Here is a 20,304-nt window from a genome sequence, read left to right on the forward strand (position 1 = left end):
GGGGGTACAGGAATAGAGAAACCTAGGGGTTCACACGCACATAGCTTTGAAGGCGGCAGGACAAAGGTAAGGCGGTTTTAAAAAAAAAATGGATCCATGGCTTTATCCATGGAGGGGGCATAGATTTAAGGTGAGAGGGGAGAGATACAAAAGGGTCCAGAGGGGCAATTTTTTCACTCAAAGGGTGGTGAGTGTCTGGAACGAGCTGCCAGAGGCAGTAGTGGAGGCGGGTACAATTTTGTCTTTTAAAAAGCATTTGGACAGTTACATGGGTAAGATGGGTATAGAGGGATATGGGCCAAGTGCAGGCAATTGGGACTAGCTTAGTGGTATAAACTGGGCGACATGGACATGTTGGGCCGAAGGGCCTGTTTCCATGTTGTAAACTTCTATGATTCTATAAGTAGAGGCAATGGCTAGTTGAGCAAAGACTAGGGGTTAAACCTGGGACCCTCTTGGTTGATGAGGTTTAGCACCACTTAGGCAGTGCACCAAACCACTGAACCTCTCCATGGATAAAGGGAGTGTTCTCAAGGTCACTGTAGTCTTAACAGATATGAGTGCAATATGGAAACTGAAGTTAAGAAGGAAAGAGTGAAGGTGCGATACCAACTGTGACTCTTGGTTGACACCTGCACCCCTCATTTACGGATGTGAAACTGAAGGCTTCCCCTTTTATTTCTGCTAGCACAAAGACTGATTTGCGATGGGCGTGTAACCAGTGTTAACTTCTCCTTTCTTTCTCCTGCCAGTAACGGGCCCGCTCTCCGAGTTACAGATCGCTTACATCAGCAGAGAGACGCTACAGGTGAGAGGCGTTGTGGGATAGTTTGGCGTTTGGAGTGTGGGAGATGCAGCAAAGTGAGCATGCTCCAGACTGGTTGTCCATGACTCATCTCTGAGGGAGTCCTTCTCCAGCATGAACTCCGTTTCATTCACCTCGATCTCAAATTAGATAAACAGTCAATAACCTTTCACCCACTGGAGTGTGTGTCACACAATGGACAGATTCTGACTTATAAAACTATAAGAAAGTCTTGGAAAGGGGGAAAGGTCATCGGACCCCATCGATAATCTCCAAATACTGGTGCTCTCTGACCTACATTGGGTCTTGGTCCGGCAATGCCTCGATTTTAAAATTTTCATCCTTTTTTCAAACCCGTCCACGGCCTTGTGACCTCCTCCAGCCCTACAACTCTCCGAGATCTCTGTGCTCCTCCAATTCTGGCCTTTTGCGCATCCCTGATTTTAATTGCTGCACCATTGGCGGCCGTGCCTTCATCTGCCTAGGTCCTAAGCTCTAGAATTCCCTCCCTAAACCTCTCCGCCTCTCTACCTCTCTCTCCTCCTTTAATATGCTCCTTAAAACCTACCTCTTTGACCAAGCTTTTGGTCACCTGTCCTAATACCTCCTTATGTGGCTCAGTGTCAAATTTTGTTTGATAATCGCTCCTGGGAAGTGCCTTGGGACGTTTTACTATGCTAAAGGCAAGTTACTGTTTCTGCTGATGTCCCAAAGGGGATCGAGCAAAACCCCCGAATATTTGCCCTTCCTTGTACTTCTGGTCTGCTGTCCTCTGAGAACAAACCTGGCCCCCAAGCAGCACAGGACTGTATATGTTCCAGGGTATGGTAGTGTAGTTGTTATGTTATTGGGCTAGTAATCTGGAGTGTGTGAGTCCAAATCCCACCATGGCAAGTTGAGAGCTTGAATTAAGTTTTAAATAAAAAAGACCAATCTGGAAATTAAATCTGTAAAAATGACCATGAAAAGCTGTTGGATTGTTGTAAAAACTCAACTGATTCACTAATGTTCTTTAGGCAAGAAACACAGTTGTCCTTACCAGGTCAGGGCCTATATGTGACTCCAGTCTCACACCAACGTAGTTGACTCTTAACTGCTCTCTGAAGTTACCGAGCAAGCCACTCAATTGTATCAAACTGCCACCGGTAGTTCAAAAGGAAGGCCCATCACCACCTTCTCAGGGCAAGTGCAGATGGTCAATAAATGCCGGCCTTGCCAGCGATGCCCACATCCCGAGAATTCATTTTAAAAAGTCCCGTGGTGTGTTTTATCATCTCAGTCTGTCCCCATCCCTAACATCTTCCTCCATTGCCGGCCGGATAAGCTCCTTTTTGAAGAGGTTACTGATCTTAAAATTTACTTTTCTGCTCTTTAGTCTCATTTAGCCTAAGGAGCACCGAAGTGATTCCTCCAAATTATCTTGCTGATCTCTCTACCATCACTTCTCTATTACCAGCTCTAACTGGCTTCGATTACATTGCGATATTCCAGCTTCCTGCCTGGACATGGGACATATTTTTCTTCATTTCTTCCCATCCCCTCTCCCACCCCGTTCTTGTCAACAACAAGAACTTGCATTAATATGGCGCCTTTAATGTAGAAAACGACCCGAGGGGCTTCACTGATGGGTAATCAGACAACAGTGAACGCTGAGCCAAAGAAGGAGATATTAAGATGGTCAAAGCTTGGTCAAAGTCGTGGGTCTGTGGAGGAGAGGGAGGTGAAGAGGTTTAGGGAGGGAATTTCAGAGCATGCAGCCTCGACGGCTGAAGGCACGGCCGCCAATGGCGGGGCAAAGGAAGTGGGGGATGCACAAGAGGCCAGAGTTGGAGAAACGCAGAGGTCTCAGAGAACTGTAGGGCTGGAGGAGGTAACAGAGATAGGGAGGGGCGAGGCCATGGAGGGATTTGAAAACAAGGATGAGAATTTAAAATTTGTCACTGGGGGAGCAGGAGCCAATACAGGTCAACGAGCATTGGGGTGATGGGTGAGTGGGACTTGGTGCGGGATAGGACACGGGCAGCAGAGTTTTGGAGGAGCTGAAGTTTACAGAGGGTGGAGAAGGGGAGGCCGGCCTGGAGAGCATTGGAATAGTTGAGACTGGAAGTGACAAAAGCATGGATGAGGGTTTCAGCAGCAGATGGGCCGAGGCAGAGGCAGAGGTGGGTGATGTTACGGGGGTGGAAGTAGGCGGTCTTTGTGATAGAGAGGATGTGAGGTTGGAGGCTCAGCCACAGGGTTAAATAGGATGCTGAAGTTGCAAACAGTCTGGTTAAACAGTTTTCGGGAACGTGAATGGAATTGGTGGAGAGGGTATGGGGCCAAAGACAATGGCTTCGGACTTCTCAATGCTTAACTGGAGGAAATTGCATGCTCATCCAGCACTGGATGTCGGACAAGCAGCCTGACAACAGAGAGGCAGTGGATGGGTTGAAGGAGATGTTGAGTGGAGAGCTGGGCGTCACCAGTGTACATGCCTCCGGATGGTGTCGCCAAGGAGCAGTATGTAGATACGGAAGAGGAGGGTGTCAAGGGTCGATCCTTAGGGTGCTCCAGTGGTAACGGTGCTAGAGCAGGAAGAGAAGCCACTGCTGGAGATGCTCTGGCTACAATTGGATAGTTAAAAGTGGAACCAAGCGAGAGCAGTCCCACGGAGCTGGACGATGGAGAGGTGTGGGAGATCAAAACACTGCAGACAAGTCAAGGAGGAGAAGAAGGGATTGGGGAACCATGGTCACCGTCATAGAGAATATCATTTGTGACTTTGATTGGGGCCGTTTCAGTGCTAAGAAGGGAAAGTAGAGCTGGCACGGTCTCCATTGGCAGAGTCGATGGTGGCGCCTGCTCTTTAGGAAGGGTATTTGATGACTCCAGTAATGTTCCCCTCCCATCCCACTCAGCTCGAGCTCGCTGACAGCCCTCCCGAACCTGATTTTCCCCCAACCCCAGGTACATTGAGACTACCCTAGCCATGGAAAGCTAAGTTAGCGCAGAATTGAACTGGCGAAGTGTCCTGGTCTAGCAGGGGTTCGACTGCTCACCAGAGGGAAGTCGGTGAGTCGGAACTGCAGTTTGCCACTTCAGGATGTACGTGGCCTTGAGTTCTGACCGAGACACATACCGGCGAGCGAGTTGGCGTTTTGCCCGCTGTGTGACCGGGTTGTTGGTGCGGGAAGAGATGAAGCTGAAGTGCGTCGCCTGGGTTACGTAAGTGCCAACCTTGGCCGATGGCACCACAGAGGTGGCAGCGATGGCCGCGATCACTCGATGCAAACGTGGAGGTGTGCTCTGAGCCTGAGTAAAGGCTCAGAGCACTGCTCTACGTGAGCTGTGATTAATTGTTTCCTTGCAGTCGCCTTGTGCACCCAGACAGGTTTCGTTGAAACTGGTGCAGTTTGATGACATCCTTGCTGCAACACCGCAAACTGGAGGCTTCCCTTTCTTGTGGGCCCGACTGTTATTGTAGAGGAAGACTATTCAGGTTTCTTTCCATTTAAGGGAGTGCCTCAGAAATTCGTACTCTGGTTGCAAATATTTGATGCAGGTCTTGGGTCTCTGGGGTTGCCAACTTTGGTTGAATGTATTTCTGGAGGTTTCATCACATGACCTCCTGCCTCCAACAGCCCCGCCCCCGCGGAGCCCCGCCTTCCCACGGCCAATTGGACTCTTCGTTCCCCAACTGGATGATTCTTGACTGTCAAACAGCACTTTTTCCCCATCTCCAATATTTTTATGAATAATAAACAGAAGTGTTCAAAGAAAATGAAATAAAAACATTCTTTTTATTGCCCCGATGATTTTTCTCCCGGGTGTTGCTCGCAGCAGTGTCCTGGAGATTAATTTTCAATTCCTGGAGAATCCAGGCCAATCCTGGAGCGTTAAAGCGGTTTGCAGTTCGGATGAGTGCCAAGGATCATACTGTTGGAAACACACTGGATACTTATTTAAAGTATCTTTAAAATAGACTTCCCCCAAAGAGTATGTGCAAAGTCCACCACCAACAGTGTCAACCTGACCCTCACTCTCCTATTCTAATATATCAGCCTCTGAGTCAGAAAATTGTAGGCTCAAACCCCACTCTAGGGATTGGAGTACAGTGGAGTGTGTTTTGGGACCTCTTTTGCTTAGCATCTCCATACATGATCCGAAGCTGGGAGTCACGAGCACAGTAGCTAAATGTGCAGATGATACAAAGCTACTGAAGGTGGTGGACTCCAAAGCTGCACAGGATAAGCTACAGGAGGACCAGAACATACTTGGGAATCGGGCAAGATGGGTGGCAGCAATGTAAAGTGCTTCTCATAGGGCCAAAAAATCCACGAAGGGACGAAATGGAAAGAGAATAATGTGCATGGAAAATTAAAGAGATCCGAGGGTCCTGATTCACAATAAATTGAAGTTATCATTTTAAGTAAAGCAAATCAGATGTTGGGATGTGTTAAAATGTCAATATTGATCCAAAATAGTGAGGTAATCCTGCCACTTTATAAATCATTGGTGCCACTGCACTTAGAATACTGGGTACAGTTCTGGTCATACACAAAAAGGATGTTGCAGCTATTGAAAGGATACAGAAGGGGGCAACCAGAATAGGAACATAGGAACAGGAGTAGGCCATTCAGCCCCTCGTGCCTGCTCCGCCATTTGATAAGATCATGGTTGATCTGTGATCTAACTCCATATACCTGCCTTTGGCCCATATCCCTTAATACCTTTGGTTGCCAAAAAGCTATCTATCTCAGATTTAAATTTAGCAATTGAGCTAGCATCAATTGCCGTTTGCGGAAGAGAGTTCCAAACTTCTACCACCCTTTGTGTGTAGAAACGTTTTCTAATCTCACTCCTGAAAGGTTTGGCTCTAATTTTTAGACTGTGCCCCCGACTCCTAGAATCCCCAACCTGCGGAAATAGTTTCTCTCTATCCACCCTATCCGTTCCCCTTAATATCTTATAAACTTCGATCAGATCACCCCTTAACCTTCGAAACTCTAGAGAATACAACCCCAATTTGTGTAATCTCTCCTCGTAACTTAACCCTTGAAGTCCGGGTATCATTCCAGTAAACCTACGCTGCACTCCCTCCAAGGCCAATATGTCCTTCCGAAGGTGCGGTGCCCAGAACTGCTCACAGTACTCCAGGTGCGGTCTAACCAGGGTTTTGTATAGCTGCAGCATAACTTCTGCCCCCTTGTACTCCAGTCCTCTCGATATAAAGGCCAACATTCCATTAGCCGCCTTGATTGAGGAGATGGAGGAATTAGATTATGAGGAGCGATTAGATAAATTGAGCGTGTTCTCACTGGAAAAGGGAAGGTTGAGAGGTGATCCGATCGCTGTTTTTCGGATTCTAAAGGGACTGGATAATGTCGACCATTACAAGCTGTTTCACCTTGTCCAGAACGGTAGAGTCAGGGGACACGGCCTGCACTTAAAAGGGAGGGTAAATTCAAAGCTAATCTGCGGAAACAATATTTCAGTGAGCGGGTGGTCAATCTATGGAACAGGCTCCCTGGGGAACAGTTAGTACTGATTCATTCAAATCCAAATTAGATAGATTTCTTTCAGAAAATAATATTTTGGAACACAGCATATGAGTAATTTGAGACATGACATGTGGTAAGTGGAGTATGTTTGGGAGGAAGAAGGTGACTTTGGACCTATGGTTCCCAAAGCTCTCCACCACTGGGGGTTTACCTCGCCTCATGTCTGGGTCTGTTGTAGACTAATTGATAGAGATTGATCACTGTGATTAGTCAAAAATTCCATTATTGTTGTATCATGCGACTACCAGGATGGTAGAAGGTGAACCAGATGGATCTTGGTCTTATTTCGTCTAGAAATTCCTCTGTTGTTAAGTTGGCACTTCAGCGCAGTAGTGAAGGAGTGGTTACATCTGCCCTGTCGGGAGAGTGTAAAAGATTCCATGGCACTACTCAAGAAAGAGCAGGGGAGGTGTCCTGGCCGACATTTATCCCGCAACCAACATCACTAAAACAGATTACCCGGTCATTTATCACGTTGCTGTTTGTGGGATCTTGCTGTGCGCAAATTGGCTGCGGCGTTTTCTACATTACAACAGTGACTACACTTCAAAAGTGCTCCATTGGCTGTGAAGCACTTTGGGACATCCTGAGGTTGTAAAAGGTGCTATATAAATGCACGTCCTTTATTCTTCCTTTCATGAAGAGTTCCCACCTGAATTGTCATAAGCTCTTTCCTTTATACAGATGCTGACTGGCCTGCTGTATGTTTCTGTCACTTTCTGTTTTTATTAGGGTTTAAGAGCTGGATTTCTATTACAGACAATTCCTGCTTATTTTAACTGTGTCTCCTGGGAGAAATTTTTTTTTAAACCTGATCCCTGATTTCTCTTTTGGCTGTTCAGTTTGCACAACTTCCTAAGAACATGCTGGAAAGATTCTGTCCTGGGTCATCTTAAACTACAAAAAGGGGAAGGGGCCCCTCATTTTATAGATGGACTCCAAATGAAAGAGATCACGCCTATACACTTTAGGAGACATTTGGAGACAGTCCCTTGGAACGCTGGAAAACTAAACTCCATCGGTCAGTGCAGAATAACCAATTGTAACAATGACCAATATTGGGGTCAATCCTTAAATTACTGGATGTGGGAGCGTCCCCCCACAGCTCACTGGGATATGGGCGTCGTTAGCAAAGCCGACATTCATTGCCCCATTTCAGTTGTCCTTGAGAAGGTGGTGGTGAGCCGCCTTCTTAAACCACTGCAGTCCGTGTGGTGACGGTTCTCCCACAGTGCTGTTAGGTAGGGAGTTCCAGGATTTTTGACCCAGCGACAATGAAGGAACGGCTGATATATATCCAAGTCGGGATGGTGTGTGACTTGGAGGAGACCTTGAAGGTGATGTTGTTCCCATGCACCTGCTGCCCTTGTCCTTCTAGGTGGTGGAGGTCACGGGTTTGGGAGGCGCTGTTGAAGAAGCCTTGGCGAGTTGCTACAGTGCATCCTGTAGATAGGGCACACTGTAGCCACTGTGCACTGGTGGTGGAGGGAGTAGATGTTTAATGTGCCGTGCAGTGTGAACTGAATCGTATAGATCAGAAAAGTCCCATTTATGATTCTCAAACTGTGCTGATTTAGCTGGTTTCAGTTGCTGCTGCACTTTAGGCCTACACTTGGCCACAGCACCATTGGCACAGGGATGGGGAAATCAGCCATGGTCCCTGCCCCTGATCGCCATCCAGCGACTTTGAAATACAAAAATGACGGACATGAAAATACCAACTAGTCCATCTAGCCCTTCCCATAAAGTAGTGATGCCCTATGCATCAAGCTACAAATGACTCCCCATGGTTGAATAGCCTATTAACACTGGCCGTCAAGGCTCACACATGAAGTTTGGTTGAGACACCGAAGGGTAACTGGCAGATGGTGCTGTGCCACAACAAGAATCCAATTACAGCAACAGTTCAAGAAGGCGGCTCACCACCACCTTCTGAAGGGCAATTATGGATGGGCAATAAATGCTGGCCTTGCCAGCGACGCCCACATCCCATGAGCGAATAAAAAAAAACAGCTGAAGAGCTGACTCTGGCACAGATACAATGGGCCGAATGGCCTCCTTCTGTGCAGTGACTTCTTTGAATCAGCACCTGCAGGGCGGATGGGAAGAGAATTGGGCAGAAGAGTGGAATGGACCCTTAATTCAAACTATTTTGTACTTTGTTTATCTTTAGGGTTTGGAATATCTGCACAATCAGGGGAAGATACACCGAGATATCAAGGTATGTTATCCCAGCATCAATTTTTATTGGTCAAATGATAAATATAACATTTTTTTATATCCAAAATGGTGACAGAGTTGGCAAAGAGATTTCAAAAATTTGCGCCACCGCACCACCTAGTGGCCAGAGCACGTAACTACACCATGACTGTTGACATACCAAAATTTAATTACATTGCGTCTACAGCACGGATACAGGCCATTCGGCCCAACTGGTCTATGCTGGTGTTTATGCTCCCTTACTACTTCATCTACCCCATATCAGCATATCCTTCTATTCCTTTCTGTTTCGTGTGCTTATCTAGCTTCACCTTGAATGGGAAATGTTGGGACAGCAAGTTACAACGGGAAATGTTGACAGAAAAGTGTGACCATAAATTATGGCAACGGGGATTAACATTTGCCACAGGAAGTGTACGCCTCACATAAGGTTTTCAGTTATTTATTAGTCAACGGCCCATAGTATTGGACCCGAGTATTTAAAGAGGATAAAGTGCTGGGAAAAGGGTTTTCACATGAAAGGATATAGATAGTATAACCTTAGAATTAGAGCTAGGCCGTTCTGGGGTGATGTCAGAATGCATTTCTTCACACAAAGGGCAGTGGAAATCTGGAACTCCCCCCAACACCCCCCCAAAAAAAAGCTGTGAGGCTGGGGGTCAATTGAAAATTTCAAAACTGAGATTGATAGATTTTTGTTAGTTAAGACAAGGTAAGGGTTACAGAACCAAGGCGAGTTAAGATACACAGATCAATCATGATCTAGATGAATGGCTGAACAGGCTCGAGGGGCTGAATGGCCTACTCCTGTTCCTACGTTCCACAGATAATGTGTTGTTTTTAAATTATTGGTACAAATTGTAGACATGCTGTTTCAAGATGTATACACCTTTTAAAATTTGATATATATACTAACTCATCTCCTGTGATGTTGCACACGGGGAGTCACAAACAAGTGTAGTCTTCAGGTATATCAGGATTAGAAGGTGGGAGGTTATTGGACCAGGCCATGCAGATATAAATCTGTCCCCATCAGCCGTGGCTCAGTGGGTAGCACTCTTGCCCCTGAGTGAGAAGGTTGTGGCTTCAAGTCTTACTTTTGGATGAAATGATAAACCGAGGCCCCCTCTGCCCTCTCAGGTGGATATAAAAGATGCCATGGCACTGTTTTGAAAAAGAACAAAGGAGTTCTCCCAGGTGTCCTGGCCTAATATGTATCCCTTAACCAGCATCTCTAAAACAGATTATCTGGCCATCACCACATTGCTGTTTGTGGGAGCTTGCTATGCGCAAATTGGCTGCCATGTCTCCTACATCACAACAGTGACTACACTCCAAAAAAGTACTTAATTGGTTGTAAAGAGCTTTGGGACATCCTGAGGTTATGAAAGGCACTGTATAAATGCAAGTCTTTCTAAAATTATGCATTCTGTCCTTATTTTTATATAATACTGACTTTATATTATTATTTGTAGTTAAGCAGAAAAGCTTATGGCAATTTGGGAAGCAGAGAAGCACAGTTGCTTCGAGCAGAGCAGTTTCTCAGAAGTAACAGGCTGTGGAGACACAAGACCATGCCACCACTGGCAGGAGGGTGTAATTACAGCGTGACAAGTTTACATAGGCACATTCCATTATAATTGTGGACATACGAATTCATAACGGAAAAAGTTGACACAAAAGTGTGACAAAAATGTAACAATGGAAAGTAGGTTTTGCAGATGGAAAGTCTGTGCAGATGTTCGATTTTTAACAGATTATAGATACGGATTTAACACAAATTGTGATACAGTACAACAGATTTGGTACCCAGAGCTTTTCAAACTTGTTCTTGCTTGCAAAGAAAAAATCAAAATCTTTAAAACTGGGAGCACCCCTGCTCCTCCCGGCTCCACATTCAGGCTGGTTAGGCTACATGTGGACCACATTTTCCTGAACGCAGTCCCACGCAGCTGGACAATGGAGGAGAGGCGTTGGAGGAGGATGGTGTGGTCAACTGTGTTAAAGGCTGCAGACAGGCCGAGAAGGATGAGGAGGGATAGTTCACCATGGTCACAGTCACAATGTGTGCTATATTTAATATACAGTGCAAAGTATAGATAATATATGCAACGTGTGCTATATTTAATATACAGAGTATAGATGACATATGCAATGTGTGCTATATTTAATATACAGTGTATAGATGACATATGCAATGTGTGCTATATTTAATATACAGTGTGCAATATAATTAATATATACACTGTGTGTTTTATTTCCCAGTTATTCACTGATGCCAAGCTCCTAATAATGTTATACTGAATACAGCAGTATAGTTAAATATGTGATGTTTGGTACATTTAACATATGCTGTACAGTTAGTATAATCAGTTATTATAATGTATGATGTACAGTACAATATAACTAATATATACAGTGTGTGATATATTTAGATACAATGCACGATGTAGTTAATATATAATGTGCTGGTATATTTAATATGCTACGCACAGTGTAGTTATTATATAGTGTGTTGGTATATTTAATATACTACGCACAGTATAGTTATTATATAGTGTGTTGGTATATTTAATATACTACTCACAGTATAATTTTATAGTGTGTTGGTATATTTAATATACTACTCACAGTATAGTTTTATAGTGTGTTGGTATATTTAATATACTACTCAGTATAGTTGTTATATAGTGTGTTGGTATATTTAATATACTACTCACAGTATAGTTTTATAGTGTGTTGGTATATTTAATATACTACTCACAGTATAGTTTTATAGTGTGTTGGTATATTTAATATACTACTCACAGTATAGTTATCATATACACAGTGTTGTAGTTCTCAGTCATTCATTGGTGCTAAGTTCCTGCAATACAACAGCTGGGACAAATGGCATCAATTATTAGAAATTACCAGAGGCTCCCAATATGCTTGCATCATTTGTATCTTTTCAACTACATTTATCCGCATAACAACACTTCAATTGAGTTATTGATCAGGCTCTTCATCAATGCAACTTTGCTCTTCCCATGACGCTCCTGCCAGCACACATCACACCTTCTGGTAGAACAAAGCATCGAAGAGTAGAACACAGAATCCTGAACAAGCTGGCTTCAGGGCACTGGACTACTTCACTCTCAGTTTAACGGCTAGTTCGAATTACTGACCAGTACCTCACCGTGTCACTCTGGATCAGTGTGCGTGTGTGTGTGGACATGTATTCACACATGTGTGTGTCTGATGATGTGCTCACACATGTTTAAGTCTGAGTGAGTGTGCACTCATGTCTACCATGGGAATATATGTGTGCGTGCGAACATGTCTGTACCATAAACTGAGATTGTGCTGACACTCACACGGGGAATGACTTGTGCTCTTTCGGTTAATGTTAACCTGGTTTCTTTTCTCTCTGCAGGGAGCAAACATTCTCATCAATGACAATGGGGACGTGAAATTAGGTGAGTCACACAGACAGGCTGACATATATTTTAACTTTCATCAAACACTCCTACTGCGGGTTAGATACAGAGTAAAGCTCCCTCTACACTGTCCCATCAAACACTCCCAGGGCAGGTACAGTACAGGTTAGATACAGAGTAAAGCTCCCTCTACACTGTCCCATCAAACACTCCCAGGGCAGGTACAGCACGGGTTAGATACAGAGTAAAGCTCCCTCTACACTGTCCCATCAAACACTCCCAGGACAGGTACAGCACGGGTTAGATACAGAGTAAAGCTCCCTCTACACTGTCCCATCAAACACTCTCAGGGCAGGTACAGCACGGGGTTAGATACAGAGTAAAGCACCCTCTACACTATCCCATCAAACACTCCCAGGGCAGGTACAGCACGGGTTAGATACAGAGTAAAGCTCCCTCTACACTGTCCCATCAAACACTCCCAGGGCAGGTACAGCACGGGTTAGATACAGAGTAAAGCTCCCTCTACACCGTCCCATCAAACACTCCCAGAGCAGGTACAGCACGGGTTAGATACAGAGTAAAGCTCCCTCTACACTGTCCCATCAAACACTCCCAGGGCAGGTACAGCACGGGTTAGATACAGAGGAAAGCTCCCTCTACACCGTCCCATCAAACACTCCCAGGGCAGGTACAGCACGGGTTAGATACAGAGTAAAGCTCCCTCTACACCGTCCCATCAAACACTCCCAGGGCAGGTACAGCACGGGTTAGATACAGAGTAAAGCTCCCTCTACACCGTCCCATCAAACACTCCCAGAGCAGGTACAGCACGGGTTAGATACAGAGTAAAGCTCCCTCTACACTGTCCCATCAAACACTCCCAGGGCAGGTACAGCACGGGTTAGATACAGAGTAAGCTCCCTCTACACTGTTTCATTAAACAGCTCTGGGGCCCCCTGCGTGCTGATCAGGAGATGCCCCACCCCAGGAAAATCAGGGTTCTTGGTCACTAGTCAGGGTTCTCAGTCATAATTCAGGGTTCTCATGAGCATCTAACCTATGGTCCCATGGGTGGCACGTGACCTCTGACCACTGGCAATCAAGCCTGCAAAGCCTGAGCAACTCATTCCTATTTGTGTTACACACCACCAGACAAAGGAGCGAATGGGACTGCAGAGTAAGACCACAGTTGAAATACAGTGTGCAGTTTTGGGCTCCACACTATAGGAAGGATGTTGAGGCTTTAGAAAGGGTACAACACAGATTCATTAGGATGTGGCCTGCTTTGAGGAAATACAAAATACAAAGTAAGACTTGAAAATTTGGAAGTGTTTTTGTTAAGAAAGAATGACCTTTCATGGCCTCAGGACGTCCAAAGCACTTTACAGCCAATAAAGTACTTTTTGAAGTGTAGTCATTGTTGTAAGAACATAAGAACATAAGAAATAGGAGCAGGAGTAGGCCATATGGCCCCTCGGGCCTGCTCCACCATTGAATCAGATCTTGGCTGATCTTCGACCTCAACTCCACTTTCCTGCCCGATCCCCATATCCCTTGATTCCCCGAGAGCCCAAAAATCTATCGATCTCAGCCTTGAATATTCTCAATGACTGAGCATCCATAGCCCTCTGGGGTAGAGAACTCCAAAGATTCACAACCCTCTGAGTGAAGAAATTCCTCCTCATCTCAGTCTTAAATGTCCGACCCCTTATCCTGTGACTATGCCCCCTCGTTCTAGACTCTCCAGCCAGAGGAAATAATCTCTCAGCATCTACCCTGTCAAGCCCCCTCAGAATCTTATATGTTTCAATGAGATCACCTCTCATTCTTCTAAACTCCAGAGAGTGTGGGCCCATTCTACTCAACCTCTCCTCATAGGACAACCCTCTCATCCCAGGAATTAATCTAGTGAACCTTTGTTGCACTGCTTCTAAGGCAAATATATCCTTCCTTAGACAAGGAGACCAAAACTGTACGCACTACTCCAAGCGAGGTCTCACCAAAGCCCTGTACAAATGTAGTAAGACTTCCTTACTCTTGTACTCCAACCCCTATTGTAGGAAACACAGCAGCCCATTTGCGCACAGCAAGCTCCCACAAACAGATAATCTGTTGTAGGTGTTGGTTGAGGAATAAATATCGTTGGAACAAAGGAGATTAAAATTATAACGCAATGAAGGGACGGGGCAGAGAAGATAGAAGTTGATTATTTCCAATGATTGTGAGGTCTACACAAAGTGTTGTAAGGCTGGGGAACACACTTACCATAGTTAGTGATTGAAGTAGAGGCCATGTCAGCATTTAGGAATAGGTTAGATAGGTGGTTGAAGGAAAGTGGGATAAAGACATATGGGAACAGGGCAGGCACATGGAATTAATGATATGACTCGTGTGGAGGATAGACACCAGCATGAACTGGATGGGCCAAATGGCCTCTCTCTGTGTTGTAATTTCTCTGTAATCCCATGTAACTTTATTGAGTTAGGCGGTACTAGATAGGGGTTCTGTACTCAGAGAGCTGGAACTGGATGCTAAACCATCTCAACAGACTGGAAATGACTATGCTCACACGCCATTATGCCATCTTAACCGAAGTTCTTACACTAATATCACCCGCAGAGATCTCAGGGCTCCCAATGTTTCCTCCCAGGATGGGGGATGCAGTTTCCATGACTGCGCTCTCACTATATTTAAAGTTTGACCTTTGTAAAAGCCGCCCACCTCCTTTTGTAACACAGGCCTGCTTTACCCAGTCTATTTTTGAATGAGTCAGGTCCAAGGGGTTACCAGGGGAACCCCAGGCAGGGGAATCCCGCAAGAGTCGTCAAGCAAAGCCCAGCAAAAGGGTCACCAGTGATCTGGTGAACCTTCACCCAACAATGCATGGTGTTGCCAACAGCTAACATCATTTGGAGCCCTCTCACCCCTCTTAAGGTATAAAGCATGGCCAGAACATGTGGCTCAGTTGGTAGCACCCTTGCCTCTGAGTCAGGAGGTTGTGGGTTCAAGTCCCACTCCAGAGACTTGAGCATATCGTTTAGGCTGACACTCCCAATGCAGTACTGAGGGAGTGCTGCACTGTCAGAGGTGCTGCTTTTCTAATAAGATGCCAAACTGAGGCCCCATTTGCCCTCTCAGATGCATGTAAAATATCACATGGTACTAATCGAGAGAGGAACAAGGGAGTTTTCCCCAGATGTCCTGACCAATATTTATCCCTCAACCAACATCTAAAAACAGATGATTTGGCCCATTATTTCATTGCTGTGTGTGGGATCTTGCTGTGCACAAATTGAATGCCGTATTTCCTACATTACAACAGTGACGACACTTCAAAAAGTACTTAATTGGCTTTAAAGTGCTTTGGGAGGTCCTGAGGTCATGAAAGGTGCTGTGTAAGTGCTGAGAGGCTGTTTCCCCAGGCTTGATAGTCTAGAACTCGGGACCATAGTCTCAATCGAAGGGGTCGGCCATTTGGGACCGAGATGAGGAAAAATTTCTTCACTCAGAGGGTTGTGGATATTTGAAATTCTCTACCCCAGATGCTCAGTCGTTGAGTATATTCAAGACTGAGAGCGATAGATTTTTGGACACTAAGGGAATCAAGGGATAGGGCGGGAAAGTGGAGTTGAGGTCGAAGATCAGCCATGATCTTATTGAATGGTGGAGCAGGCTCAAGGGGCCGAATGGCCTACTCCTGCTCCTATTCCTTATGTTCTTGTGTTCTAAGTCTTTCTTTCTTCTTTCTTTGGTTGGCAGCACTTTTATGTCCGCAGGTTCTGGGTTCAAGCCCCACTCAAGGACTTGACCGCACAATCTTGGCTGGCCGCTCAGTGTGTTACCTCTTGGCTATCTCTTAGCTAAGATGCTAACTGAGGCCTGTTCAGGTGTATGTTAAAGATCCCATGGCATTGGAAGAAGAGCAGAGGAGTTCTTCCCGGTGTCCTGGCCAACATTCCTCCCTCAAACAACATCACCAAAAACAGATTAACTGGTCACCCCTCTATTTGCTGTGTGTGTGGGACGTTACTGGTACACAGATTGGCTGCTGTGTTTGCCCACATAGCAAGTGTTGCTTCACTCCATAGTAACTCGATAAGCGTCATCTTATGAGTCAGCGCTGCTGTTGAAACCTTCGCCCACAGGCATTTTTCAACCAGGGCCCCTCACTTAGAGACCAGGAGCAGGAACCCATGCTGAGGGCACTAAGGCAAATTGCAGATCCATAACTGAGATCAGCCAAGCTGGAATCGAACCTGTGACCTCCCCGGTTTCGACATTCTAACCACACTGGGCAACGTATCGGCCCAGTGAGTCACAGGAGCTCGACTTTGTCAGGCCAGTCAGTGCTTATGTCGGGGGAGCGCGGGACTCTGGCCTAGCAGGCCCCACATCTTCTCTCATCATTCTGGCAGCTCCCTCGCCTCTGAGTCAGAAGGTTGTGGGTTCAAGTCCCACTCCAAAGACTTCAGCGCAAAATCTAGGCCGACACTCCCAGTGTAGTACCGAGGGAGTGCTGCACTGTGGGAGGTGCTGTCTTTCATATGAGACGTTAAACCGAGGCCCCGTCTGCCCCCCTCAGGTGGACGTAAAAAGATTCCACGGCCACTATTTCGAAGAAGAGCAGGGGGGTTCTCCCCGGTGCCTTGGCCAACATGATCAGCCATGATCTGATTGAATGGCAGAACAGGCTCAAGGGGCTGAATGGCCTCCTCCTGTTCCAAAAGACCCAGAATGTAGGACTGAAAGAACAGCTGGAATCATAATGAAGGGTAAACCTCAGCTTACAGCTTTACAGCGGAAGTGATGAGATTTAGCATCGTGAATCTATTTTTTGTGCCTTCGTGAGTGATTCTTTAAAAGTATTTGTAGAGTGTACGGTACTGTAGGAGTTTATAGTGAATTCTCTGCAGGTGATTCAGTAATGGCTGCCCAGGACCCAACTTAAGAAGAGAGATACCGTCTCCTCAAAGCATTTCTAGTTGTCTTGCTTTCAAAAATGAATGTCCATACAGGCGAGGTTACCATGCAGACAGTGTAAGGGGAAGGCCCACCCTGCATGTGAGGGGAACACCTGGCCTGCGTGTGAGGGGAAGGGCAGGCCTGGGAGTGGAGGGAAGGCCTGGCCTGGGAGTGAAGGGAAGGCCTGGCCTGGGAGTGAAGGGAAGGCCTGGCCTGGGAGTGGAGGGAAAGCATGGCCTGGGTGTGGAGGGAAGGCCTGGCCTGAGAGTGAAGGGAAGGCCTGGCCTGGGTGTGAAGGGAAGGCCTGGCCTGGGAGTGAAGGGAAGGCCTGGCCTGGGAGTGGAGGGAAGGCCTGGCCTGGGTGTGGAGGGAAGGCTTGGCCTGGGTGTGAAGGGAAGGCCTGGCCTGGGAGTGGAGGGAAGGCCTGGCCTGGGAGTGGAGGGAAGGCCTGGCCTGGGAGTAAGGGGGTGAGCTACACTGAATTTGGTGTCTCAGTGGTGCTGTTATATCAAGATACGCAGCAGCAAAGGCCACAGACGGAGGCAGGGAAACCGGAGAGGTCAGTGCACAATAATTGAGGAGAGAAAGACTTTTCCAGCTCGATGGGAGGGAGCAACAGTGAGATCTCAGTGTTAAGCCCACAGCCTGAACCCTGCTACTGATTCGTTCCTTCTCCCTCTCTGCTTTCCAGCTGATTTTGGGATTTCGGCACAAATCACCGCAACCTTCGCCCGAAGAATGTCCTTCATTGGAACACCGTACTGGTACGATTCTACTCTGGGCATTAAATGTCGCGAGTGGGAGGGGCAATGTTCTTAGGAAATGTTTCTGTATTTTCATTCAAAATTAATTGAAGATTAATTTAGGAAACATATTAATTTTGATTGGCAGTTTCTTTCCCAGATTGAGTCACCTCCGTCCTTCAGCCCATAAGGAACCAATAAGGCAGCTGATTAATCAGCATCTGACCCTCTGTCAATGCCCCCCAATGGGGTGTAGAGCCCCCAGCCCTTGGCTAATGCCCCCTGAGGGGGTGTGGGACTCACAGCTGTCTGCCTATGCCTCCTGAGGGGTTGTGGGGCTCCTGACCCTCTGCCAATGCCTTCTGAGGGGGTGTGGGACTCCCAGCTCCCTGCCAATGCTCCCTGAGGGGGTGTGGAGTCCCCAGCCCTTGGCCAATGCCCCCTGAGGGGTTGTGGGACTCCTGACCCTCTGTCAATGCCCTCTCTAATGGGTGTGTGGCATCCCGGCGCTAATAATGCTCAAAATTCACCTGGTTTATGATAGTTTGTTTGCAATACACTGATAACCATCACTCGTGCTCCTTCTGTTTCCCGACCCTTCTGCAGGATGGCCCCTGAAGTCGCAGCTGTGGAGTTCAAAGGCGGATACAATGAGCTGTGCGACATCTGGGCAGTTGGCATCACTGCCATCGAGCTGGCAGAACTACAGCCCCCCATGTTTGACGTTCATCCTTTGAGGTGGGTGCCACTTGCCATCTTAATTGGCCCTCATCAATATTTTGGATGGAGAGCTCTGCCCATTGGAATCGTTGACCCATCGTTGTGTCCCTTGAGTTCCTTTGCAGTTCCAGGATGTTAAGCTTCTCCCTAGCTCTTCAAGACGCTTGGCATTGCCCCTTTAATTGCCATTTCTCGGGGTTAACACAGGTCAAAGCACTTCACCGAATTTCCAACCCACTTCTAAGCCCTCCTGCCGCCCTTGATCAGTAACGGCGGCGTCAGAAATGTCTCTCTCCCCCCCCACCCCGGGCTCACTGCGAGGGTGTCTGCAAAACCAGACCGGCCAACAGCAACGTTCCTGTAACCACAGTCTGAACCCACCTACGCCCTCTGGGATTCACCAGGCATCCTGAGACCGTGGGCTGCCCAGGATGTGGGTGGCAGTTTCACAATGAGATCAATTGGAACACGTGCAAAAATACACTCGAAAATTAACCCCTTGCGCACCGAGCTGCTGTTACAGGATGGGGTGCCCCTAAATGAAAGGAAGAACTTGCATTTATATAGTGCCTTTCACATCCTCAAGATGCCCCAAAGCGCTTTATAGCCAACAAAGTACTTTTGAATTACAGCAACAGGGAAACACAGCAGCCAATTTGCACACAGCAAGGTCCCACAAACAGCCATGTGATAATGACCAGATAATCTGGTTTATTTTGGTGGTGTTGGTTGAGGGATAAATATTGGCCAGGACATCAGGGAGAACTCCCCTGCTCTTCTTTGAAATAGTGCCATGGGATCTTTTACGTCCTGAGAGGGCAGAAGGGGCTTCGATTTAATGTCTCATCTGAAAGACGGCACCTACCGACAATGCAGCACTCCCTCAGTACTACGTTGGAAGTGTCAGCCTAGATTTTGTGCTCAAGTCTCTGGAAGTGGGGCTTGAACCTATGACCTTCTGTCTCTGTCTCTCCCTCTCTCTCTGAGGCTGTGAGGAATAACCATCTCTCTGTTTTTCCAGAGTTCTCTTTCTAATGTCCAAAAGTGGTTACCAGTCACCCAAGCTAAAGGATAAAGCAAAGTGGTGAGTTTAAAGCCAGATCTTGAAATCAGGGTGGGTAACCGATAAATTGATTTTTATTAAAACTGTTATCTTATCCATATTTCCCAGTTTTCTCTCTGTGACGATTTGGGATTTTTCTCAGGACCTTTTATTCGTGCTCTGCACAAATAGGTATCATGTGAACAAAACATGGGCTTGTGCACAAAGTATCCAGAGAGTGAGAGTGAACGATGAACCCCTTGTTTGTGGCAGAAATTATGCATATTTGTCCAATAATTAGGCGTGGTGTTGGGTTCTTTAAGTGCGTCATGCTACGTAGTGGGTTAATAAATGACCACTCAGATAAACATGTCCCAGAAAACAAGATGAGCTCGGAGAGGGGAAATGGGAGAGAAACTAGAGACTCAGGTTGAGGCTGGGGAGGGGGGAAGCCTGTGAGGGGGCCGGGGGAGAGGTTTGACTTGGTGGGAAAGGCGAAAGGAGGGATGCAGCAGAGGTCGCTGAACGGTTGGTCTCAATCTCGGGAACAAAGAGGTCCATGAGCTCCTTGCACTGGTTGTTGGGTGGAGGGGGCAGAGGAGAGGGCTTTAAGGAAACGGCTGGTGATGAAGGAAAGAGGCCGGGGGTTAGCTTTACATTCCAGAATGTTCCTGGAGTAGTGGATGGTGTTCGCAGAGGAGAGGGACGCCCATTAGTGCTTGACGTGGTCCAGCCTGCTCTGGTGATGGGCGGCTAAATGATTTGTGCACCAGATATGCTCAAGTCTGTGTCCCTTGAACTTGAGGGAGTGAAGATGGGGGCCATGCCGAGGGAGATCGACCGGGGT

At 46.7% G+C, this 20,304-nt stretch overlaps 1 protein-coding gene across 2 annotated transcripts in view; it reads left to right on the forward strand.

Annotated features, from left to right (window-relative positions):
• LOC137306035 (mitogen-activated protein kinase kinase kinase kinase 5-like) overlaps positions 1 to 20,304 on the forward strand; it is a 104,857-nt gene that overhangs the window by 42,783 nt on the left and 41,770 nt on the right. For both annotated transcript variants that reach the window (XM_067975059.1, XM_067975060.1), the window contains exons 5-10: positions 753 to 808; positions 8,522 to 8,569; positions 11,984 to 12,026; positions 17,644 to 17,716; positions 18,302 to 18,433; positions 19,437 to 19,499. In XM_067975059.1, the coding sequence (XP_067831160.1) occupies positions 753 to 808; positions 8,522 to 8,569; positions 11,984 to 12,026; positions 17,644 to 17,716; positions 18,302 to 18,433; positions 19,437 to 19,499 (415 nt within the window). The remainder of the gene's footprint in view (positions 1 to 752; positions 809 to 8,521; positions 8,570 to 11,983; positions 12,027 to 17,643; positions 17,717 to 18,301; positions 18,434 to 19,436; positions 19,500 to 20,304) is intronic.

The sequence above is a fragment of the Heptranchias perlo genome, chromosome 41, assembly GCF_035084215.1.
Source record: "Heptranchias perlo isolate sHepPer1 chromosome 41, sHepPer1.hap1, whole genome shotgun sequence".
In the NCBI taxonomy this organism is placed as follows: Eukaryota; Metazoa; Chordata; class Chondrichthyes; order Hexanchiformes; family Hexanchidae; genus Heptranchias; species Heptranchias perlo.